The 27,159-nt window shown below is 36.2% G+C and overlaps 1 protein-coding gene across 2 annotated transcripts in view; it reads right to left on the reverse strand.

Annotated features, from left to right (window-relative positions):
• Positions 1 to 27,159, reverse strand: part of JAK2 (Janus kinase 2) — an 87,610-nt gene that overhangs the window by 33,413 nt on the left and 27,038 nt on the right. The window contains exons 1-7 of one of the 2 annotated variants that reach the window (XM_058043820.1): positions 16,030 to 16,119; positions 11,540 to 11,790; positions 5,455 to 5,578; positions 4,550 to 4,667; positions 4,000 to 4,145; positions 2,517 to 2,838; positions 640 to 759 (exon numbers count right to left, since the gene is read on the reverse strand). In XM_058043820.1, the coding sequence (XP_057899803.1) occupies positions 640 to 759; positions 2,517 to 2,838; positions 4,000 to 4,145; positions 4,550 to 4,667; positions 5,455 to 5,578; positions 11,540 to 11,759 (1,050 nt within the window). In that variant the 5' untranslated portion in view covers positions 11,760 to 11,790; positions 16,030 to 16,119. Of the gene's footprint in view, positions 1 to 639; positions 760 to 2,516; positions 2,839 to 3,999; positions 4,146 to 4,549; positions 4,668 to 5,454; positions 5,579 to 11,539; positions 11,791 to 16,029; positions 16,120 to 27,159 lie in introns of those variants that run through there. The other variant, XM_058043821.1, reaches the window with a different exon arrangement.

Consider the following 27,159-nt stretch of genomic DNA (forward strand, 5'->3'; position numbering starts at 1 on the left):
TTTTCTCTCCTCTGTTCAAGCTGAAGAGGGGAGTGATTAGAGCAGATTTGGTGGGCACCTCGTGCCCAGCCAGGATCAGCCCACCCCACAATTCTATGATAGTTATACCTGCTGGAAAGCTTAACTCAAATGCAAGGTTGTAGGTCAAGTAAAAAGCTTTTTATATTTGGGCATAAAATCCTTTCTTAAGATCTTCTTCAAAGAATTGTACACAGTAAAAGCAGTAACATTAATTTTGTCCTGATACTTATTTTGTATCATCTTTCTTCAGAACATTCTGAAGCCTTTTTGAATGTGTTGGTCTCTAGCAGACAGCTTATCAGGACACCATGGAAACAGCACACTTGAGAAATGAAACCATGGACTCAGGTTTAAGACTAATAAACAAAAGAACCAATCTGTGTACCAGAAATTTTCCTCAGATATAAACATCCATTTCTATTTCATTTCAAGCATGTAGCTTTGAATGCAGGAAACCTTTAGTGTTCTGATAACACCCCTTACACTGCTGATAGTGTTTAGTTTTATCTCATGCTTAATTAACATAGTCATGGATTATATAATACTATGCATACAATAATCACACAGCTTGCTCAAAGCAGTATCTATTAGAAAGAACAGCAACCAAAGTAAACAGACCAGATTCTTGCTGTCTTGTTTGTGAATGGTGACAATTCTTCTCTCACTGGAGCCTTCTTGGCTCGCTTGTTTAATGCTGACATCAATGATATCAGGAAAATCACAGTATGTTTGTAAATCCTGCAACAAATATCATACAATTTCAGTAATAACATAAACAGCAATTAAAAATTCTCACCTATTTGCAGCATTGGAACTTCTACAACTCTGAACTCGTAAGCTAACAACAAAGAGGATTATAAAACCTTAAACATGCCATTACAAGCAAATAAAGCATTTTTTCCTTTATGGAATCATCACTAGGAACATAAATTGAAGAACAGACAGAGATCCAGGAACCATGAACAGAAATATCCACATATAGGCTTGAGTTTTTATCATTGTAGATATTTCTTCACTCTGTAGTATTTTATGAACAGTGGAACATTTAAATTACTTTTGTGAGAAGATTGTTTGGTTTTTTTTGTGAGCTTATTATTGGTATCCTGATTAAACAGGTTTAGAAAGCCCGTTAACAATACAAAATGTCATAACTGCATTCAGAGTGATACAAGCTGCAAATCTAGCTGGATGAAGAAAAAGTGTACGGTAGTCCTCTCAGTCCTACCTACTTGTTCTTCTGGTTGGTGAAAATGTAAACTTGCAAAACAAATTTCTTCACAATCTACTCCACCCACATATGGCATTACATACAAATAAATAAAAATTATTTTTCAGTTCAGTATCTAAATAAAAATTCATCAGTATAGCTTACTGAAACGAGTTACAATCATGTTTACAAGCATCCATACTAATTAATCCAATTTTCAAAACCAACTTTATACATAGTTTCTTTACCAGTGAAAATATATGCAGTGTCTGTCAATAATAGGATGATAACATTTTATTTATGAAAAAGTAATTTGGCAATCTACACAAAAACATCATTCATTCAAACACTATGCCTACTAAAGGCTTGGTTGCCAAGCTCAAACAGCATAGTAGGCATACACTGTGTACACCTAAAACTGGAAATTGCAGAATCTGACATTTATGACAGCTCCTGTCACAGCACTTTGCATTTAGAGGAGAATTAGGGAAGGCAGAGGGTTGATACATAGCAACTATTAACGAAGTAATTGTCAATCTACAAATATTCCAACATCACACTTCAAAAAATATGGGCATGTAATCAGATTTACTTTTTGCTAAGTATTGAAAAAACCCACTAGCATACAGCATTTTTTACAAATTATTACAGCACACTATAGAAATGCAACTTTTTGTATTTTGGTCTTGTCCCCTACATATTACAAATCAAAATTACCAAACCAATGCAATGATTTTGAAAAGAACACACATACTCCAGTTTGCCTTTACTTTTACCTCTGCATAACTCCCACACTCTCAATGTACACTGTTTTGAGTTTCTATCGAGTTTTGGTAAACTCAACATAATGAACAGTTGTGATGGGAAATCTCACACACACACACACAAAAAGTAATACCAAAAAATAAAAATGCAGCAGTACATGATTACTAGTGCTTATAGGAACCACTAAGCACCTTTTCCTGAAGAAAGACTATAGGGACTCCACAATCACACAGATGTCATTTTAAATTTGCTGAGACATTGGTAGGTGTCTAACTGCAGCAGGAAAGAGATAGAAGAGAATTTGGCTCTTGTTTGGAGACCTTAGATCACAGCTTTAAAAGAAGATTTGGGAATTCTGCATTTTATCTACACCTGGGGCACAGTCATTACATTTTCACATTTTTTATATGCCATTGTGAAGTAAAATTTGCCTACCAACTTTGCTTGAGGTAAATCAGAACTTCTAAAACAAGCTTACTACTCTGTTCCATAACAAGTTATTAAAATAATTTTTTAAAATTACCTGCTCTCCAAGTGTCTCACAGTCTTTAAGTTTTCCCCTTGAACACTGAATTCCACCATTTCCAGTTATTACAACGGTTGCAAAACTTTCCTCTCCAGAAGGACCTCCACCAGGTTCTTTTACTTCAAAAACCTCTGAATAGAAGGCAGGCTGAAGGGTTTCCAGATTTATGAGATACTTAAGTTTCAAGTTTCTGGCAGTAGCTTTGCATTGGCCAAACTGTTGTATAAATTTGCGGAACCTGTACCTTATTCTTTTTCGCGTCAAAATGTGGTAGTCTTGGATTTTTGCTCGCACACACTTAGGTAAAAACATTTTGTAGCTGTGAATACATAACCAGACAAAAAAAGCTACTAATTTTATCCATTAAATCCAGCAAAGATAATTAGTTCTGTGGTAAACAAGACAACATTGAAAACACCTTTATCTCTAAATGTACTGTTATTTTTACAACTGTAAGATAACAAAAATCCTTTCTTAGATCTGTAGTATATTCTTTCAAATAGAGCCCCCCTTCCATTTTCCATTTTTTCCTTCATTCAATTGCAACATAAACTACATAACGCCATTTTCCATAATTCAAAGATGTCTGTTTCTTCATTAGTGAAGTTCTAAGGTAAGGCAGCAGAAGTTACAAAATTGCTCTGTTCGGTGTAGAAATTGTAAAGAGGATACTGCATGTCAACTACATGGATAAAGGACAGATTTCCTGGCTGAAAAAACAGGTGGTAGAATAAAAAACTGTTGTTGGTTGTCACTGAAGTTCCTATGTCAGGGACAGAATTAACTCAGCTGGAGTAGAAACTGATTGGATTGATACACCCAAGTGAGTTGATAAACTCAAGAAAGTTTAGCAGAGATCTGCCCAAGATGGTTAAGAGCCATGACATGAGAGAAGAGGCATATGGGAGCTTGATGTGTTCGGCCTGGAGAAAAGTAGGCTCAAGTATGGTGTTCTATTAATTGTCATCTACCAATACGAAAAGACAAGAGAGGATTATCAGTATCACAGAAGAGACTGATTAGGTACAGAGAAAATCTTTCACACTGACCATGGTCATGCAGAGGACAAAGGAATTACAGGGGAATCTCCATATCTGGACATTTTTAGAACTTGACTGGATGAGGCCCTGAGTCCCTTCATCGAACTTTGAATTCGACCCTGACAGGAAGAGGGGCTTGGATCTGATGACATACAGAAGGTGTCTCACCTAAAATTATTGCTTACATATTTTCTCACACAATAAGCTGCTGCCTTACCTTTCATCAAGAGAGTCAAATCCATGTCTCCAAATCATGAATGGCCATCACGACACAATTTTTAAATTCATTTCTATTTTACATAATAGGTAAAATTACGTAACTATTTTACATCAACACATCAACTGCCAACAGGTGAACACCTTCTCCTAGGCACTAATGCACAGAAATACAACGTTTAGGCACGAGATAGATGTGAAACAGTTACAAATTACGGAATCACCTGACTGAATTGTAAATAGCCATTGGGGTTTGGTCCTTTTCTTTGGCCACTCTCATCATATCTAGAACAGCCATTCCAAGGCATTCTTCTTGTGTTTCGTGAGTAACAGGCATCTGTACCCATCCATCCAAAAAATCAGCTCGCCACTGAAAAAGAATGCAAGAAAGGAAATGAAACCTGGTGTACTGCTGCTTAACAAGAATGGAGGTTTGGGGTGCAGTTATTGGGGGAGCTGTGATTGTGTTGTTTGATTGTTTATATCTGGGTTGTTTAGAGGGTTTTATTGGCTTGGTTCTTTGAAGACTGAATGACCTACTTCATCCACAAAAAGATGTACTTATTCATAAGGAATACCAGCTGCTATCATGCTTAGAAGCACTGTTTTGAACTTCATTTCTCCAAATACACAATAGGGCATGGAATTTAATTTCCAGCTTGAGAGGGCTTCAGGCTTTCAAGAGCCTACAGAGTTACTAGGAGAAGATGGAAAGGGAATAGATGCTAATAACCCTCACCAATCTGCATTTAAAAACAGGAGAGCAAAGCATACCTGTGCGAATAGGTAAGACATGACAAGATCGTCAAGGACGGGGCTTTCTGCACCTCGAAGAACGCCATACCGGTATGCTCTGTTGCTGCCACTGCAATACCAGTGCGGAAAATAAAACCTGGTAGGAAATCAATTCAAGCAAATGTTAATAAACAGATATTTTGGTTACCAGTATCAGACATTACTGCTCTCAAATACATGTAACTAGTGCTGCTAATCTGGAGGAGCACTATGAAACCCCAGTTACTCAATGAAGACTTCAGATCCAGTTCTTGATGTTTTAAAGTACTATAGTACTCTAGCAAGGTGATCAACTGTACTGAGAGGAATGAGAACCTTTGCTAAGTTATTCTCACTAATCAGAATACAGAGAATTTTATTAGTGCCTTCCAGCTTCTTTTGAAACTGTTCCCAAAAACCCACTCGGGCCAAATTATATAATGTAAATAAATTAAGCAGTTTACAAAAGTAAAACTGTGACTGCAGTTTCAGTTCTCCACATTCAATTATAAGGTTAGTGAAAAATGGCTGTATTGCAGAAACATGTCTGACTATGCAGGACAATTACTCTGCATTTCAGAAACTACTACTTATTTCAAACAGGCAAGCACAGAGGAGATGAGATGTATCACTATTATGAAAGCTTTTTACTTCTAGTGTGTTTTTGTTGTTTGTTTCTTCAATCTGACACTGGTTAACATATTGGATAGAGAAAATTAATAAAGTATACATAATTTAAATCACTCCAATATTTTTGATTCTTTTAGCTCCCTGTTTTCCAGAAGAAGCCAGCAATCTGTCCATAACTTCTAAGAGACTACAGTTCAACTAAATATCATACTGGTTGTGTTCTCTCACACAGTCTTGTTTTATCATGAAAAGTGCACAACATTTTATTTAATTACCTTATCCGGTAAATTAGGATGAGCCTGGTTGTTTCATCCACATGGAAGATGTGATTTGGGGGATACCACATTCTGTCTGTTTCACTCATGAGTGCAAACATGTTATGATACACCGGCATGATACCTACATGAGGAGCAGAGAAGCAAATATCAGCAGGAAACAGTTTTCACAAAATATTTTTTAAATATTGTGGGTTAAAAGCAGCAGATTGCCACAGTGCTCTACTACTACGGGCAACAGGCCTCAGTACTGCCAACAACACTGCAATCACATTCCCATAACCTGAAGGCTGCTTTGCTGGTTAAATTTTTCATTCTTCCTTTATGCTGTCTGACTGAAGACCATGTTCACCTGTTGTCCTATACTCACTGTTAGATAACAAGATTTTCTCATTTTCTCTGCATGGCATGGCATTTAATAAAATGTCTTCTTAGCCTCCCAGTTTAGAAACAGCTTACAACAGTAGATTTCTTTTCCTGCCTTTCCAAAATCAGATCACTTGATTTGAGCATTGATTTTACAACTAAGCATTGATTTTAAGATTTTAGACTGATTAAAAATTAGAAGTAAAGCAATACAAAGAAAATTGTAGTGACTAGGACAACCACTAGCCATTTCCATATTATTAACTCAGTTTGCAACAAACCCAAACATATACTGTTAAAATAAAAGAGAACTGGAAAATATTATTTTCCCTCAACAACTTTGATTTATGCTAACGGTAACTGACAAGCAATCCTACTTAATCAGAAACTAAAAAAATCACTTGAGCATCAATTCTTCAGCAGCACCAGAATTTTAATTTGACTTTAATGCTCCCAGCTGAAACATAGCCTACGACTCATCATTGTACTGTGCTGCAGTGTTATGCATCCCTGTGATGCCAGTGTTAGATCTGGAAAACAGGTTAACTGCCTGAAAACTGACAGCACAAAAGGATGAACTGCAGGTATTGACACACATATTCTGAAGACAGAAAGAGACACAGGTCGAAAGGCCAGAGAGTAGGATGAAAAATTATAATGTCAAAGTTACAGTAGGTCATATCTAAAGAAAACTTTACATTACAACAATATACTTTGGGGTAAGAAGGCAAAAAAAAAAAAAAAAAGGAAAAACAAACAGGTAATGACAATAAAAGTAACTTAAAATGATGTTATGAGACAAAAGAATTCTGGGAAAAGGCAAAATACCAACACCCCTGCTCAAAGACTTAGAATGAAGAAATTCTCACAAGAAACCAGGAGAAAAAAAACCTCCTTTATTTCTTTTTCTGTTCTGAAACACATGTAGGTAACTACTGAAAGGGGCAGACCCCACACTTCTTTCATCACATCTAAACAGCATGTAAGACAATCAGAAGAAACAACCAACCAATTCCACATAAATAACCACATAACCCTTTGGAATAAAACATATTTCAGTCTTAAACAGCAACTAGCTTATTAAATTTGATACAGAAAAGGGTTTGCCTCTATAGGGGTCTAGTAAGAGGGCTAAGAACTAGAGTTCTATTGTGCATTTGTGAAGATTAAACTGCTGAAATCTGTAGGCTAATCATCTGACACCTTCTTGAACCAAAGCTCTACAAAACATACCAGAACTGCAGGTTTTAACATATGATTTTCTAAGAAAAGGAGTCACAGACTTACAGGAAACTAGAGAAACAGAAAGCATTATGTAAGGCAATGAAAGGGAAACCAAAACAAAACCAATCCCCCACAGGAATAAAACTGAAGGGATAAGTAACTGAAAGACTGCCTGTAATTCTAAATGTTGCAAATTTATGGTGCAGTATTACATATTTGATCCATCCAGGTTTTGAGGATTTTTTAATGGAGTTAAAAAGAAACCTACCCTGTACAACTAAACATGGTTCTCATTTAATGTGTAAAGTGGGATGAACCATACTATACTACATGTTAGCTGTCCATAAAGCAGTAACTTGGCAGTCTTACGGCTGTGTGGTGTATGTATCCCAAGCAATTTCAGATCAATTACAGTGTAATGTACGTGAGAGTCACTAGCCTGTTTCATGACTATTGCTAGATGCTAAACACCATTCAGGGAAATGCTGAATATTTACTATATAGCTAGTGAGACCTAGCTAGTCTCCCTAATACATTTACCCAAACTACTTCCTGTGTATGCTTACTGACCAACATTTCAAAACCACATTCTTAAATTCAAATGCTAAGCTGCTGTATTTGACCAAATACATTACAGACACCACAATCACCATGCCACTCACACCTCAAAAAAACCCCACAGGGATTTCAAGATCCTACCATTGCCATTCTGAAACTTTACCAAGACATGACTGTGGAACTCCCCCTATGAATCAGAAGTACTTATATTTAGCCCTCCCCCTGCCACTGTCTTCCTTTGTATGAAAAGCAAACTGCACTCTTCCATCCCTCATATTTTGGCATTTACAGTGCTGAATGGTAACTTGCACCATTCACTGGCAGTATTTAAGGACACAGAGATCATGCATATTTTTCAAGAAAATGAGTTTCACTTTTTTATCCCTTCCCCTTTAGAACTATTAATTAGCTTTGCTCAACAATTATAAAACAGAGCAAATCCCTTTATTAAATAGAGTCTTGAAAATTGTCCACAACAATCTGACAAAAGCAGAGAGACCAGAAACTTCTCTTTTCATGTAATTCTTACGATCACTATTAACTGCAGGATCCTTTAAAGCGAAGATAACTGCAGTATTTAAATGTTTTCTCTAGAAACAATGAAAGTCTAAAAACTGGAGTGGGGAATCTTCTGCTGAAGCCTAGCTATGTCAACTATTGCGAAAACTTAGGAGAAATATAAATGTATGTGAAGGTAAATAAAATCATAAGAGCCATTCACAAAAGGTACTGAAAAGCCTCCCCTGGATTTTTGTGCCGCATTAACCATGCTATCAGCTCAATCTGTGAGGAATTAAGAGAGAAGATAGTGACCCAGACATAATTAATCAGAATTTTCACTGCTTTGTTTCTCCTGCAAGGGATATCAAGTAAATTTTCTGGAACATTTCAATTACAAGATCTCTTTAAAATTTATTTACTTATTGCATAAGGCTAAAGAAATTAGTATATATATATATATATATATATATATATATATATATATATAAATTAAATACATAAATATATCTATATATATAGTATATTCATACTATATAGTACATAGGATATATACTTGAGTATAGTCAAGTAACATCACAAAAGACTACAACACAGTATAAGTTTATACTTGTTTCAAACCTATAAAAAAGTAGAGTCTTCTTTTCCTTATTATGATTTTAGAGCTTCACATCCAGACAAGTCTCACTACTTCATTTATCCTGAAGCAGCTAAGAAAATGCAGTTTTTCTGTATCTCCTCCTTTATTGGCATTAGGAACCCCTTCTCCCACACAGTATATTTTCATAAGAAAAAATAAAAAACAGGAAGTGTAAATCACAACAAGCCATGACACCACTATGAAATGTTAAAGTCAAGAAGAGTCTGCAATAGAAATACTGTTGTATGAAACTCTCTCAAGTGTGTAAGTTATTAGATATAAAAAGATGAAAGCAATTAGTTGAATGACTAATAAAAGTCTCAAATACATACATTAGTTCTCATACAGTTGGAAGTAAACTGTTTAAAACTTATATAGCCCCGCATATACCATTGCTTGCCTTTTCTGACATAAAAATAGTATCTTGCATTATCATTCATACAAAGAGGAGGCTAACCAAACCCTAAATATCACATTCAATGTCACTATCCTGTCAACAAAATGGTTTCTTAATGGTCAATCAAAGCTTCTATTTCTTTTCCTGGAAAAACAGAATTGCCCGGAGTTCTGATTAATTCATTCCCCAGCTAGTGAGAGAGCAGGGGGGCTGCATGTTCTGGGTGGATTTTCAGGAAAGGCTATCACCTGAAGGAAGACAAACAAAGAAAAACCAAAACACAACACGACCTCACAATAACAAGCAAACACACACACACACGCACGCACGCACACACACTCACACACACATGAAAAAAAAAAAAACCTGAAACCAAACAAAATCACCGAACAAAAAAACCAACCCTCAGTGAACAGTTACACTCAATGACAACTCTGAGCTACATGAACACTGAGTCATGTCAATTCTGGAAATTCAGCATGCATAGAATTCCCTTGTTAACAGCACAGAATCTCTTCTCGAGCATAGAAGCAAAGACTACAAATGATCATAACATTATGCAATGCACTCTCTGCCTTGAAAACATTTCATTGACTGCAAACATTGCCACCATTTGTCAAATTAAATGCTTTGAAACAGTGCTTTTACTTACTTATCATTAAAAACTCTCTGCCATTTTATGGTTTTCCAAGAGAGATCAGAATTTTTCAAGGGTCGTACCATGGAAATTCTGACAAATTGCAAATTTGCAATTCAGATGGGTGAGAATTAAAATGAAGATACACCTAACACAAAGATTCTGCAACCTCTAGAATGATTTCTCTAATATATTTCATTTCCATCATCAGTTAGTTCCTCTAATACCACTCTCCCCCTCAGGGTAAGAACAATAACTTTTCATCAATTTGGTGTGACATTTCTAATCTTTTACTTAGCAATTAACTAGCTAACATGCAAGAACTGAACCATGACTAACTCATCGATTTAAATTTAATTTCAAGACACCTTATTTATTTTTGCATTTCTGCTTGGAAAATGTGATAGTCACTTTTATGTACAGTTTTCCTTATAAAAATACAAACCCACAAAAATGTTTATATTTATTATATTTTCCCAAACCAGAAAACTGTTTTTAAATAAAGTTTTAAAAAAATGGCCAAGCTTTTGCATGCATGTATGAAATTGGCAGAAAAATATTTAGACAGACTAATATTTTTATAGCCAGTACATACCAGATATAATGGATCTAATGTCAAGTTAGCAGTGACTGAAAAATTTTCAATTGTTTGAACCGTTTAAAAGATATGTAACAAGACTCTCTGACTCCTGATGTTTGCCTAGATCCAGTCCTGCTTTGCCTCCAACAGCAGTCATACTTGGATATAATCAGCTCTGCTATCAAAAGATCCATCAGTTGTTCCGATCACAAAATTCATTAACAATTACCAAATTTGTTATATTTCAGTCTTGCTTACTACCCAAATAATTCCCTTCTTAACCAAGTATTCTGACTCACAGCTTACTCCTGAAAGATGAGTCTTGCAAACAAATATTACATGACAGTATGGAGTCATATGTGTTCTGCTGTACAGCCAAAAAATCCTCTCAGAAAAAAAAAGAATAATAAACAATAAGAAGCAATGCCTCATGATTTAAGCATAAATGGTTGCTATGAAAGAGAAAAAAGAACAAAAAGATAATCACGTTCATACCCAGAAATTATAGGAAACTAATTTGTTTTATTAAAAAATTCAATGTACTTTTGCAAAGACAGATGTATGCACAAAATGCATATTTGAATTATTTTACTACAGATTTCAGCCCTGGTGTATGTTAGACTCTACGTAAATGCAACAATTCAAAGGCATTCTTAGATATCAATGTATTATTTATTTATATTACACCACCCTGTTATTTACATACTTTATTTCCCAAACCATTACAAAGAGCATCAACCACACACAAAAGCATTCATGTTACATCTAACAGAACAGTTTCCTTCTGCAAAGTGATTAAGCATGAATAATATACAACATATGCACATAACTTCCAGGACCAATCTGTTTTGCAGGGTTGCATCAGGAAGTAATTCATGCTATTTGCAGCTCCTGCTATGATTTACTATTCAAACTGTATCTTAGCTCAATGAAAGAAGACTTTCAGTTACAGAATGGTGTACCTTTAATTTGTTTGAAAAAACATGGCAGTCACCCAATTCAGCTTCACAACCATTCTAATGGGAACAGTTTTACAGCCTGCTGCTAACTACATCTGAGAGAACAGTGAAATTAGCACTTCAGTCTAAATGCCACCATTTTTATGAGCTTTGGATTGTTGAAAACTTTCTTGTAGGAAGTTGGATTTCATGGCTTTATTAGATAAACTGTTAGGTATATACTTACCACAAGCTTTACAGGCAACAGCACAAATCTCTTCTGCAACATATTCTCCAGCTGAAAATTGAAGGTAATCTCCTTCTGTCTTCCCAGGAGAATGATAAAGGTACACTTGAAGCAATGGTTCTGTCTGCTTGGGTGCACTGCTATTTCCACGGACGTCACCATTCTGGTGGACAGTAGAAGTGGCTGTACTTTCCATATTTGTCATTGTAAGACAAGCCATAGTTTGTTCTGGTTCTGTTCAGAGCATCTGTCTGAAAGAAATGTAAGAAATACTTCTTGACTAACTGTTCTTGGTATTATTTGTAATATTCATGTTCAGTGACAGTACTGTTCTGACATTGAAAAATCATTAGAACTTGAAGACAAGCAAATAGCTTAGGTGATTTATGAAAAGCTACATTTCTCTTCAATTTACTACACAGCCCTAGAGGAAAAGCAACTGACAGTATTAGAGGAAAAAACAAAATATAAACTTGAGAGTCCAGATAGAGGATTATCACTTCTCACTGGATTTTAGACAGCATGTGCTCACCTGCAACATGCTAATTAAACCTGAAAGTCAAAAGAATTGTTTTAATGAGATCTGTACAACTCATTTTACTCCCAATTTAAATTTAGAAGACAAAAAAAAACTAGCACTGATGAAGGGAAGGATAGAAAAAGCACCTTGCAGCTGAGTTTTCCTTGTAAGCAGACACCTCAAAAAAGTGCTGAGGTGAGAATCTAACAGACATGGTTTACACCTAGGAATGGCAGATCTTCCAAGACCACCTTCTTTCAGAAAAAAAAATCATTTAATCTGCCATCAAAATAACAGTCCTCTCTGATAAATGTAATCAAAGAAGATTAATAATGTAATAAATAACCACAGATATATCTGATAATGAAAAAAAAGTTTAAAAATGTGAGATTAGACAGCATATTCCAAAAACCAGTTGAAGAATATCTCTGCTTCTCTGTGACTGCATCATAATTTTAATTGGTATAATCCCTGCTTAAAGACAAAAGCTTAGATAACAGTCGAAAAGCTCGCTTTTTATTAGAAGTTATTTCAAGTAGCTACCACCTGGAATTCTGCATTTCTTATTCTGAAAACGCAGAATAGGTTCAAACAAGGCAATTAAAAATATTTTATTTTTTTAGAATCAAAGTATGGTTTGGGCCACAATAATGTTCCCCTGACGCCTCCTTCTCTTTGAGCTGAACAACCCCAACTGGCTCAGTCCTTCCTCACATGCAGAGGCAATCCAGCCCTCTGGTTGTTTTTGTGGCCCTTCTCTGGACTCACTCCAAATGTTCCCTGTCTTTCCTGTGCTAGAGGCCCCAGAGCTGGACACAGGACTCCAAGTGCAGTCTCACAAAAACACACCAGAGGAGGAGAATCACACCCCTTGACCTGCTGGCAATGCTTCTGAGAATATGGTGAAACTGGATTCCTGGGGTGCCAGTGCATATTGCCAGCTCACACCTCAGTTTTTCTCTACCAGGATCCCCAAGACTTCACCCACAGGGCTGCTCTCAAATCCATTCACCCTCCAGCCTGTACTGATCCTGGAGATTGTTTTAACCTAGATGCAAGACCTGGTGCACATGGCATTGTTGAACTTCATGAGTTTCCCATGGAATCACTTCTCAGGTCTGCCAAGGGGCCTCTGGATTGGTGTCCCTTCCCTCAATCCCTTCAACTGCACTAGTCAACTTGGTGTCATTCCCAAACTCACTAAGGGTCTACATGTTGCTGCTTAATATATTGAATGGTTAATAAAGTTATTGTACTTGAAAATGCAAATGTCTAAGTTAAAAATATGTTCATTGTTCTGCATAGGCATATGGGTGTTACATTGTTAATGCATTTTTTTCAACAGCTTTTGTTTGTATTGAATTATGTTGCTTTATCAGGAAAGAACTGCTTGGAACATATTCTGGGGTTTTAAAAAAAATTTTCTGTTCCTAACTAGAATTATCTATTATTAATGTGGGCTTAGAATTATCTAAGAGCATTAATCAACGTGGGCTAAAGATGATGTGTGCTATGGAAACCACAGCAGTTATATCAGCAGGAAAAAAATGCTGAACATCTTAAATAAGGAAAACATTAACTTAATGAGTTTTGAGATGACAAAAATATTCAATTACATAAACAAGAGGATAAGACTGTGCTACCATTACGCTAATTCTGGGGGAAAGAGAAAAGAAAAAAGATACCATCACCAAGTGAAAAATCTATTCTTTTACTTCCCAAACTAAGCAACACAAAGAACCAGTGTGTTAGAGATATTTAAACATGAACGTCTAGACACAAATGTCATTCACTACATTGCTTACGCCCTTCTGTAGGGGATACACAGATTTCCTGTGCCTCATTTACAAAGCCAGCCACCTTTAACTGAAAAGATATGTGCTTTTAGCTCCAAAGATAGCACAGGTAACAAGTCCATGTTTAACTAAGGAAAAAAAGCATTCCTCCTCACTCAACAAGGAATAATCGCTTTTTAGAAGAAAAAAAACACCACATGACTATAAACATTATATTTAAAAGATTTCTCACCACCTTTGTCAACATTATGCAAGACATAATGCTTGTGCTCTACAACTTGCTTTTATATAAAACATTCACAGCTTTAATACCACAGAGGGCCATCTTTAATTACTACATCTTTAATTACTACAGTGGTTTCCCCAAAATACTCCAAAATTAACCCTCTTTTTATTCAAACCTTAACCTGAACTGACAGATTTTTCATTGGTCACTCGGCTTTATGTCTATCCAAAACTGAATGGAAATGTAATTTGCCAACCTAACCGAAAACTTGTCCAGTTTCAGAAGTGTACTGAACAAATGTGCTTGTGCCTGCCTCTCCTTAATAAAGTCTGTGTCTTGTGAAAGGACATACTTGTCCTTTCAAAAAACTCCCATCATTCCCTCTTTGTTTCCATAATAAAAAAAATCGATAAACCAAGAAGGGAACCTTGCTTAATCACACCTAAGAATGTGAAATAGCAATAAAATGCAGTAAAAATATGCAAAGTAAATACTCTGTGCTATTTGTTGCGCTAATTTCAAAGAGTCCATGTGACAATGTGAAAAAAAACTCAAGAGACACTATTTGTAAAAAAGTGACATCACTTCAAATTAAATAACTTTCAAGTTTGTCTTTTATGTTTAAGTGCAGACAAAGCAGGTGAAACCAAGAAATAGTCCTACATTATTTTCTTCACTGAAAATAGAAAACATGTTTTCTTGGCCTCTTACATGTTTACATGTAAGTAAAGCAGTTTTATGGGCAGATTCTCACATGCAAAGTAACTGAAACACAAGGTCACCACTCACTAGTGAAAACAAAAGGAAACTCCTTTCACTTGTTTTTCTCACCAGACAAGTCTCAAATTGGACACACTTACTTTTCCCTGATTTGGTCCATTCAGAGACCACTATCTTAGCACAACAGAAACACTAAACATGGCAAAAAAATTAACTGCTGTTGATCTAGTATATTTAAAATATGACCTATTTTTCTGATGGAGCCAAGCATTTTGAAACTAATTATACTGGAGACAATAGCCTACCTGTTCGCAGAACTCACTGAGTATAATTTTCTGGGATATATAGATTTGTTCATATTGTAATTCAAAATAATTTCTGTGTTTTTGTAAAGAATGTAAATAATTCTCACTGTTGTATGAAAGGATTTAACATATTCAGAAAAAAACTTTTGTAGATAAGTTACTCGGTACCACAAAGGTATTTGTTTGAACAACAAAAGCCCCTATACCAAGTCCAAACACATTTTAGAGTGGATGTCTGACATAACGAAGGCTCAATAAAAAAATTGGCTGAACCAATTATCCAAGTAATAAATAGGAATAGGTAACAAAGTCTGAGGTAAGGATGATGTTTTGGAGATAACTACTAGGTGTAAGAGATGTGATTCTGGCCCTGATGAACAGAGTATTTGATTCAATAGAATTATTTTATATTCCTAATACAGATAATATTTTAAGCCATGGCTTCTAAAGGGTAAGATTAATCATTCTATACATTGCTCTAACCACAATCACCAGCATCTACAACAGAACATGTCTACATACAATCCTCTGTTGATGTTTGTATCAGCAATGCACCTGAAAATTATTTTCACCAGCCACACTGTGCTGCAATAATTCAGTAATTTTAAGGTAACCATCAAGAAAATGGTTAATGAAATCGAAAATCATGACTCAGAGAAGACATTTCACTAAAACATGGAGGACATACAAAATTCTCACAATTTAATAATATACATCATTCACAGCCTTCAAAAGATTGGCTTTCAACTTACAGGGTTTCTTTTTGGGGAGGGGGTGGCGGGAGCATTTGAGGCAACAGGCGGCTCTTGAAGGGAAGCCTCCCAAGCCAGAGTCTTTAGCCATACCACTTCAAATGTATAATTTCAAAGGTTTAAAAATGAGAGCATCCTCTCACTACAGATAAATCCTCAACAGTTAATTACCTTTTTATCACTTGGGAAATCTCTGTACTAAACATGGGAGTGACGAAGCCCTTTAAATAAGCATGTCACAAGACATCCACTTGCTGCAGGAATCCACAGAAAGTCAGACAAAGCAGGCACATATGGACCATAATGTATCTGCATTAAAAGTAAAATATTAAAAAATGTTAATGGCTGTGAACAATACATAATGCATGATTATTGAAGAAATCAAATCTTCTTTTAGATACAGATGAAGTGATCCCCTCCTGTCTTATTTGCCCAAATTCCTGTCATCTTTGCCAAGAACTTTTTAAATTTAGGCTGTTTTAAATACAAAATTTTTAAAAAAATTAAACTACATTTTTGGTACTGAGACTGCTTCTCAGTTCTAGCAAGAAAGTGGTATAGAAGTCAGATACCTGACTTCAAACATTATCACCAGGGTTTTTTGCACACGTTTTTCTTTTCTGTGAATACAGCACAAGTTAAAAAAAAAAAACTGCTGATGGCATTACATGGAGAAAATAGAAACGAAAAAGGGAAAGTAATCACAAAAAGAGACATGGTATGTTCACTTTATGTAATAAGCCACAACAATTAATTCTCTTTGAAAACTGACAACATCCACTCCTTTCAATTCATGTGGAAGTTAAGATCAACTGTCTTGCAGCAGGAAGGGCAAGGGCACACCCACCCTTTGCTCTCATTGCACAACACTTCTGTGGTTGCAGGAAACTATTTGAAAGTGCTTAAGCACAACAGCAGCTTCCTGCAGCAATGGAAAAAAAATATATTCCCTTTGTGACCCTCCCAACACAGAAAGGGCCTGACAGAGGACCAAAAATTGATTTTAAAACTGAACAAAGGTGAGGGAAACAAAATGGAAGCTTAAAGGGGGCAGAATTCAGAATGGAGAACTCTTCAAATTTTATGTTGGATGACTCTTCAGACAGGTATCATCCTGAACAGGAGTGAAGACTTCAACACAGCTTCCTCAGTGCCATGTGCTGTGTTGACTGATCTATCACGAATACCACACTCCCTTCTTCCATCCCCAAAAAAGAACCCATCTCAGTGAGCAGTAAATTCAGCTTCTTTCCCCACAGAAGTCAGACTGGTGACAATGACTAGCATTTCTCCTCTTGCAATACTAGCTTTAGAGAAAGAGAGTTTTGCCTTGCTTGGACAGCTGTGTATTTTGTACGCACCTCCTCCAAGCGCTTCAGACCAACCAGAATCTGATCTGAAGGTCAGCACAGTCAGCACAAGTTTTTTCCAGACCTGTGCTGAAATGTTGGAAGGAGAGAGGAAGGGTTGTTTGGGAGAGAGCTGTCTATCTCTGACCTATTGAGCACACATTCCATGCACACTGATCTGAGAGCACAACCTTGAAACAAAGCAGAGAACAACCACCTGTTCATGCAGGTTTCAGATCAAGGGGACTTGAGGGTATTCTAATTTATCTTCTATTTTTAAAGTACTGTTCCACGCTCAGAACTGCCTAGCATTTGTAAGTCCTAGTCAGGCTCCTGAATTTAACCAAAACTGCATGAAGATTTATCTATGTTTAACTATGTTGTTTTTCCACAAATCCAGCGGAATAAAGATTGCAACATTTTGAATACCTTCGACAATACCGTAGCCTGTGCTTCACAGGCAAAAAAATCAATGAAGCAGCCTAATAGAAAATCTATTCTTCACATGACAAACAAAAATAATTGCTTGTTTATGAAGGAGCAGCTTACAACTGTGAACAAGAAGCATGGAAACTCAGAGATAAAAACTCCAAGCTCAACAGGTACATGTGACATATTTCTCTCTCCCTCATCCCATCTACAGGATCTGCATTAAGGCCTTATAAAACTATTCAGTTCATACACTTCCAGACTAAGTCTCATCTAAGACAAATTACTCCTTTAGAAGCAGAGCTGCTGCACCAATCTCACAGTGCGCCACCTTGTCAGTGATCTAGCTCCCCTATTTCCTCCTTCCTTCTATTTGTTCAAGTCTACACCATCTTACATTTCTGGTAGCTGCAAGGATGTAAATGCCAAATTCCAAAATGAACTTAAGAGACTAATGAACCTCAGCCAAAATAAATTACTCCATCATCTCTGATTTGCCACTGTCTGCAAAGAGCACAATACAGCATTTGCTATTTCAACAAGTCTTCAGAACTGCTATAAATACAATTAATGTTTGTGCCTGTGTCACCAACTGCTCAGTTTACTAGTGAAAGAAGAAAGATTAAATAGTATTTTCTATTGACAAGCAAGGCCTTGAAGACATAGGCTGTCTCCCAATAACTCTGTTATTGCCAGTAAACCAAAGATGACAGCAATCCGCACACTGTCCATGTGCTTATATACATATTCTTCTTTCAAGGAATTTGAATGAATATCAATAATGAAAGCCTTCCCAAGTAATGGTGGGTAGGTGGTACAGTAGGATACATTGCCTGGAATGGGATGAACCAACTTGAACAATGCTCTATTTTGCAAAGCTATCTGTAGTGAACTAAAGAGGGTGTCATGCTGCTCTTGGTGTTGGATTATGCTAAAACCAGCTTGACTCATCAACACCAAAGTTTAACATGCTGATAATGAGGTGGAGATGTGGCAGATATGGTAAAGTATTCTTACGTAAAAATGCTAAGGTGACACATTTGGCGATACAGGTAAGTAACATCAACCTCTACTTAATAGTTTTTAGGGGGTTTCTTTGCTAGTTTTAGTGGAATTGCTTTAATAAAATTGTTTTGACATAGCACACACTATACTATCCTAGTTTTAGCTTCTATAATGCATAGTAAATAATTCTGATTAAGATCTTCATGACTAATCATTTATTATAGTAAATAATTCATTTTTATATTACTAGATCTGGTTTGCCTCCCTTAATCCTGTGGGAGACAAAGCTGTACAAAGTTCAATCACAACCCTATAATTTCTTAGACCTAAAACTGTTAGTTTGGCATTAAGATTGGATCTAGCCACACCAGGCTCCTCTTTGAGAAGGAGTTTAAAAGGCAAGCACGTCCCTTCTGCACCTCATGACTCAATGGGAACTTTTCTAATAAACTTTGTACAAAGGTCTCACTCTACCTGTGACAGGAGATTAAGATTGCAGCAAAGTATCATAAAAAGTGCTAACAAATCTTACATTAGCCAGCAGTGATAGAACATCACAAGGGTATTATGCATCTTGTTCCAAGATGACCAAAATCAAGCTTTTACTTCTAAATCCAAACTTAGACTGAGAAAAAAAGTCAGTCAGCTTCCCACTTGCCATAATTTTGGCTAGTTTGTTTGATTTACACTTAATATGTATAATTAATATTTAATTACAGTCTTTGCAGTTCAGTTTGAATACACAGACAAATGGAGCACAATTAAGCTTGCCCATATTCTGCATATATGACATGAGTTATCCTTGCAAATCTGAATTTCTTTGCATGTGCAAGCTTGTTTCAGTGGGTTGCTTTAAAAACAAAAGTATACTAAATTCAAGGAAGCAAATGCATACACTATGCAATAAATGCATACACAGGCAATAAAGTATTGTATTTTTAAAACATCACCTGTTACAGAAGGACAGCGCTCTTTAATGGACCAACAAGAGGTTACAAAGTCCTTGTTCAGTCCAAACATGCCACATCAGTGAGAATTTCACCAAAAAAATCACAGCAACAGATTCATATATTTCCAATACATATTCATAAGAAAATATCCTCCTGCGTAACTTTGCCAAAATAGTCAACAATACTTTTAAAAATACTACGCAATCTGGAAAATCTGAGAACTTTTTTCCATTATTTGGATAACAGGTGGCAAGTTCATAAATAAAATTAACCTACATTTTAAATGCACCATCTTCTGCATTAAAACTCTGTTGCCTTTTCTCAGGTAATATTTATTCTGACCTTAAAAACAGTTTTCACAAAAATATAAAATATTCTCCTAAAGCATATTCAAAGATGTTTAGTTAACAAGGAGTGCATTTTCAGTTTTCATGGTCATTTTTCTGATATGCTCTGCCTATTGTTCCCCTGCCATGAGGTAAAGCCACACAAGAAAACAACTGCTCCTACAAGTAACAAGTCAAAAATTAAGTAATTCCAAAGGAGTTTTCCTGTTTTATCAGCTGTGTACTAATAGCACACCAGAATTTTTCATACACCAAAATTTGAATGCATGTGGTAGCAAGCAAATACATACAGAAGGTGAAAGATTAACATATCAATGACAAAACATGCTCAAAAAAAAAAAGGTAGAGAATCAAAGATAACATTTGCTTACAGTTTTCACTTGGAAAACCTCTCCCAGTATCCACAATTCAGTCCATGAACTTGTGTGTAAGAAAAGAATAATGGTCCTGGCCTGATCTGCTTGCATGACACACAGGGACTAAGTGGATAGCTGTTAATATGAGGATTATCCCATTTTTAGTCTGATTAGAAATTTAAAAATTGTGATTTTTTTAGTTCTTCACAAGAGAATAAAGTAATCGCTGTACTTATTGAGGAAGAAAACTACCTGGGGCTGCTGTCAGAAAATGAATGAGCACCGTGCTCAGGTAGAAGCCTCAACACCACAGTAACATGCCAAGTAGGTGAGTTACCAGAGAAGTAATCAAATCAAAGGCTTGCCCAGAAGCAACAGCTCTGTTTAGATTCCATTAGAACTTTGGAAAAAGTTGGTCCATATCTGCAAAACATTTCAGTTTCACCATGGTGACAAATTTCAGCAAAAGTCTATTTCATCAGAAAATTTCCAAGCAATTCAAACAGTTGCCCAATCATTTGGCACAGATTATGTCCCAAGATAATAGTATCTGAGGGTCCTTAGTCCATTCAGAGCCACCATTCTCTGCACATCTTTAAATACGCAGAAGACATAGGAAAAGTACCAATAATGGGTCAGGAAGGCCTTTTGCATGAAGCATGTGAAAAATACCACCAATTTACCTTTATTTGCCTACATATCTCCCAAATTCTTTTAAAGTGATACAATAAAAGATGACAACACCAAAATTAGGACTAAGTGATGTTTTCACAAGTATGCTACATCATACTAGATTTTTTTTGGTTAACTGTACTGAAAATTGAGTACGGTTTAATAGCTCAGATCACGGAACAAAAGATTGTTCCAAGTCACTTACTAAAGCACTGGTCTTCCTGAATTGGTTCTTTGATTTCTTTCAGAAAGACATTAAATAGGAATTCCCAATGCTTCTGTGCACATGAAGGAAATTAATTCAAGGTAAAAAGCAGGATTTCTCGCTACTGGTCTCATTCTGCCTAGCTGGATTTTGGTTACAAAAACTATTTTACAGTGAGCAATCAAAGCACCAGTTTCTACACAGGAAAAACTACCAATGCATTATGAAGAAGTTAAGAAATTATAAAAAAAGATTCAATGAAAAAATATCAATGTTAAAAAGTATTCTAACAAACCACCAAAGAAGAAGAAGAAAAAAAGTATTTTTCTATTAAAAGTCATTTTTGTTAAAAATACTGTCTTAGGCAAAAAGCCTTCAACAACCTCTAGAGAATATATAAGACAGTTACAGCCTCACTCACAAGTTAAAAAATACTGGAAGTGCAAACAAAAGCAAAAATTACAACACCAAAGTAGTCTGTGAAATTACTTCATTTTCTTAAATGTTGCAAGACTGAGACAGTCTGGAGGTGATGCTAGAAGACACTTTTGAAAAGCTAGCTATTCTTTCCCGGATGCAACTCCTGCTGTCATAATTGAAGAGTCATTTGTGAAAACATGAACCAGCACTTGTCTCTACAGTAGTGCAGGGCCAAAGAATAGCATCAACAGCTGCAATGCAGATGTTGGCCTGCAGATGCTGTCAAGAGCCACACAGGCTGGTGCTAAGCTATCACAAGTCATACACATTTCACACTGCAGTCAGCGAGTGCTGAAGAGTGGCACGGCAGGCACCAGCTGTGTCACAATGGAAAAGGTTTCAAACCAGTTGCTCTTCTCTCAGCCTTCTGTGGCAGGCAGGGATTTCCCAGGTACATTCTGGTTTTAGCAGCTTACCCGTGGAATAGATGGAACAGAGAAGAGCCAAGACCCACCACTTGCTGTGGTCTGGTATTTCTGAAAGACGTCTGACTTTTGACAAAGTTCTTTATCCTCTCCCTCTACAGATGGACTCCGGAGGCCTGAGTCTATAAAAAATATTATCCTCTAAGTAAATATCAACACGACAGTTTAACCAAGCAGAGTTATTTACTGATAGAAATTTAAAAGTTCTCTTCCTCACAGAAGAGAGACAGTTTCTCATAGCAAACACTTCTGTGAGGAAAACCAGTCATAACTCTTTCCAGTTGCCATTGGCTATTAGTATAAATTGCCCTGCTTGCATTTGTTCAGGAAGCTTTTTCCAAGACCTGGGTTTTAAAAAGTTAAACTCTTTGGGACTTCCTTCTGAATTCTGTCATCTCCATTTTCACGCACTCTTATCTCACTTCCCCAGTCTGGCAACTTCCCTCCTCAGGGCTTAGTAACAGTGCAGCCTCTACAGTAACTGTCATATGTGTTTACACTACATGCAGAGCTCAAGAAGGCTGAAGAGCTAGAATTTTCCTGAGGACCAGGAGCAGAAGATTATGTAGTAGGGGGAAAGGGCAGTGACATCACTAAGTAACCTCTAGGCGTGTAGGAGGTAAACAGAAAGAGGAAGAACCATTCTAAAGGCAAATGTCAAAACAATGTTTAAAAACATGCTTTCCCCTTCACGGTTTATTTTGTGGCTTTTCTCTTTCAACACAGATTGCATTTAGTAACATAAAAGAAAAAAGAGACAAAAGAAAAAAAAAGAGGGAAATTAATGATTCTGATTCCTACCCAAGAATCAGAACATCTTAAGAAAAAAATCTCTTACTCAAACCTCAAAGACTGTTTGATGAAATTTGCAGTCACTTAAGTGAGAAATAATTCCATGGAACAGTATCACCAGGTCTCTTCATTCTATCATTCTAGGTGAAATGGTGCCTCCAGTTTCAACTCCAGAATATCCCAACTGAAACTACTACTCTTTGCCAAACTTCTAAATATCTACCATTAGAGATTAAAGGTACACTTTTACAGTCTGTCATACACAGTAAAGTACCATGGAGAATATAACAGTCATAACCCCAACCACCTCTTCTGCCAACAAAAAGAAAAACCACAAGAAGATCCACTACGCTCAACATAACACAATGTTATGTTTGTAAGATGTCACTCCTGCTGCTCCCAATTTCACACATTATTTGGCTTCTTTCCCCTGCCAGTTTTCATCATCTGACCAAAGCAAAGGGTAAAGTGGTCTTGGACAAGAAAATTGCAATAATAGGCTGTGATAAAACATGCATTACCTTGATTCCTGTAACATTTTTTTCTGGGAAAAATATGGGAGAAAACAAATCTGGTAAATCTGAGACAGAGAGACATCAAAAATGTGAAAACATCTGGATGAAGGAACTACTCCTATGCCAGCTACACTATCTGAACAGAATCTGGAAACATGTGCTTCAACAAATTAGCTCTTTGCAGAAATAACTGTCAGCATGTAAACAGGATAACAGTTAAGTCAGAGTGAATCAGCAAACTCTTCCAAACAGGCAAGAGCAATAGATGTCAGTGTCTCCTCTGGACTCTCCAGAAATACTTTCTTCAGCCTACCCTGCTTTTTCAGCTTCAGTTAAGAAACTGCACTTCAAAAGGTCAGATCTAATGCAAATTTCATTGTACAAATTCCCTCTTCAAGGTGCGGGAGTTTCTAGGGGATTTTGGTGTCATTGCCCTCCTTCCTCCTTGTCTTTGGAAAAGTGCCTAAAGTCTTGTAAAGGAAACCAAGCTGGCTCTTTACAGCGACACATCAGTTACAGGAACCCAGGCCACTAATACTGTTTACAACTCTGCCTTAAAAAACACCCTCCCCCCAGAAAACCAAGCAAACAAACAAACAAAAAAATCCCCCAAAAAATACAGCCAAAGGAAAAGCCAACAAAAACCCAGAACACTCCCCTCCCTGCTCTCCAACTTAGACCCCATACGGTTTCAACAAGGTTTTGACTAGGTACTTTTATGAAAGTAGAGTCAGGGCCTGATCACATAAAATGAGACAACAAAACATAACAAAGACCATCTGAGACATGCAAGCAACAATCTGAGATATTCAAGCAACTGCCACAGAAATATTTCCAATAAAATTATTTTTGTAGAAGTTTGATTAAATAGTAAAGTCAGTACTATGTAAATGTATTCACAAATCTATGAAATAATGATTCAGAGTTCAATTACTGTATCAATATATAAATACTTATATCAATATATTAACATTGCAATTATATAGAAAGATATTATAACATATAAATACTGCAGCTTCTTATATTAACATTGCAATTATATAGAAAGATATAACATATAAATACTGCAGCTTCTTGTTACTTTTTAGGAGAAGAGCTGAAGTATTTTTGCAAAAGAATACATTCTTTTTTTTAAATCCTATGTTAATGCTTTGTATTGCTGAATAATTTATGACAGCAATGTTGATGCTTTATCTTTACAATTCAGGAAAATGTACTTGCTTGATAGTTCACTTAGTGTTTCCTTAAACACCAATGGCCTGTGAGTCCTCCACTTGTTCCCTATCTGAAACACCAGACAGCTTCTGCAAAGATACTGCACTACTTGCTTTGCCAAGATCATGTTATCTCCATAAACGCAGATTGTCAGAAAAAATTGCTGACCAGAAAACCCAGGGGTCTGAAAGTAAACAAAGGTTTTTCATAAAATATACCACTAGCAGAGATTCTGCAGGAGTCTAATAGAAGTGACAAGGAGAAAGAAACATTACGTTAAGACAAGCATATTTTCACAATGTAGCATTTCAAATAGTCTGTGTTCTCTTGAACATTTTAAAAAAAGAACAGACTGGTGCTTCCCCAAACACTGCAGAAAAGTCAAATTATCATCATGTGTATCCAGTATTTACAGAACTCTGTTTTGAGTATGATTAAGCATTCAATTGTGCACTTCACTTTCAAAGAGAAAGAAAATATTCCAAAATAAGATAAACTTAGAACTTCCTATATTCATATTAACTGTTCCCCCAAGCTCTGAAACAAGAATGACACAAAGCTTTTTTCATGATTTTGAAATGATATCCTGAAATACCATAAGAAAATTGCACAAGACAAGAGCATGAAAATTGTGCCCCAACACACTAAAAAGATCTAGCAGACTACCTGACAGTCTCAAGAAATAAAAAACATAGTGGAAAAACAAGGAACTGTTTAAATGAGATATACAACAGCTTTAGAATAAATACCTATTTAAAAAACTTTTTTTTTTTTTTCTTTCAGAAACAAGAGTGTCAAATTACTGAAAAAAAAACAGTTAAGAAAGACATAGATTCTGTACTTCCTGATTTTAAAACATGAAGAGTAGATGCACTGTTACAAAATAGGTTTTAGATAATCCTATGTTACTGAACTTGATGAAGGGAGGAAGAAAAGCCCAAGTGTAACTGACTGGTTTATGATATATGGAAGATTAGACAGGAGGATACAGTGTTCTTTTCTGGATTTTAAAATATGCCGTTACAGATTGTGCTATTATCAGTTCCTTTATGACAAGGCATTATAAAATAAAGATTAAGCATTCATAGCACAACACTATTTAATAACTGGTAAGTTGTTGAAAACATGTTACATCGCAAAATTCCCACTAAACAATTATTTAACTCCCACTAAAATTCTTTCTGATAACAGAAAACTAAAAATAAATCCTGAAAACACTCAGATCTCTCAGTACCTAAGTCAAACTCCAACACAAGTTTTGCCTCTGAGCCCTGAGGGCTTTCACCCACCTTTCAATGTCCTCAGCATTGTGGGAACTCACCCAAATGTTCTGCAGATGTATGCACTCAGTAACACGAACCAGGGCACCTCAGATCTCCCTGCGAGTCCCCACTCCAACTCAGCAATCATACTGTTCCAATCTTGTCTAAAAGCATTTTTTTCCAACCCACTCATGGATAGAAAATTTGAATCTACCTCAGGTGATCTGTTCAACATCTAAGATATTCCATTCTCTAGTTTAGAGAAGAACAACTCTTTCCTAGACCATCTCAGAATAACAAGTCACTTAGTTTTTTACAGAACTTTCCAGCAAATTTGGCATAGTTATTTCCCGCTTCACCTCAGCTGTGATGAAATAAAAATTTCATCTCTCTCTCCAGGTTTTGGAACCAGCTGTTGCACAGAAGTGTGGACCCCAAGAACCACTTCCCAAAGTAAAGCAGAACGACTAATGCAAAGTTGACAACAGCAAGCTGTGACCATGAAAAATCCAGCTAGGCTCCCCAAAAATGCCTGTAAACAGTACTGCAGACTCTTTGACACTTTATTTCATTGAATGCAATATTTACACAAGCTGGAGCTAAGTCTAGAATACAAGTGCAACACAGTTTATTACACCCAAGGTTCTTCATAATTTGCTAATTATAATAAATTCTTACTCAAATACTGAGTAAGAATTGTCTCCATCTGAACTAGCTGCTCTAAGAGATAAAATTTTGTACATACATTTACAAGACAAATTGCTTGAAACCCACTGAAATGAACTCAAAGATTAAAACCAACCATGGCCTCTCCTCTCCTTATGCATGCTTTGAGGCCCCAAAGGTATTCCTAAACAAACTACAAATCACTATAAATACTAGTAGTTCTTAGATTTGCTAAATATAAATTCCAATTAGCAAACAAAAGCCAATTAAAAATCCTAGGCAGGAATTAAAAATGTGTGAGCAGACCACTTCTGACAAGGCATTCCAGCACCTATAAATGGACATCCCTCTCCCCTCTACGGCCCTTTTAGAGTTTGTCACGTCTACCAGTAACTAGGCTTTTAAATACTTTTTTTTCCTCAATTGGGACTTAGTAAGAACTTTGACTACTAGTAACTGCAATAAATAGGCCACCCATATCTACACATAACAATACACATACTTATACCCAAACTACACATAACAATATTTGTCTGTCAATTCACCACAAAATAAGTGAATAAAGTTTCAAGTCATTAAAGTAAATACAGATACAGGGCACTAAATCCCTTTGACTGGCACACAGACAAAAAG

Source organism: Melospiza georgiana, chromosome Z (assembly GCF_028018845.1).
Source record: "Melospiza georgiana isolate bMelGeo1 chromosome Z, bMelGeo1.pri, whole genome shotgun sequence".
Lineage (NCBI taxonomy): Eukaryota > Metazoa > Chordata > Aves > Passeriformes > Passerellidae > Melospiza > Melospiza georgiana.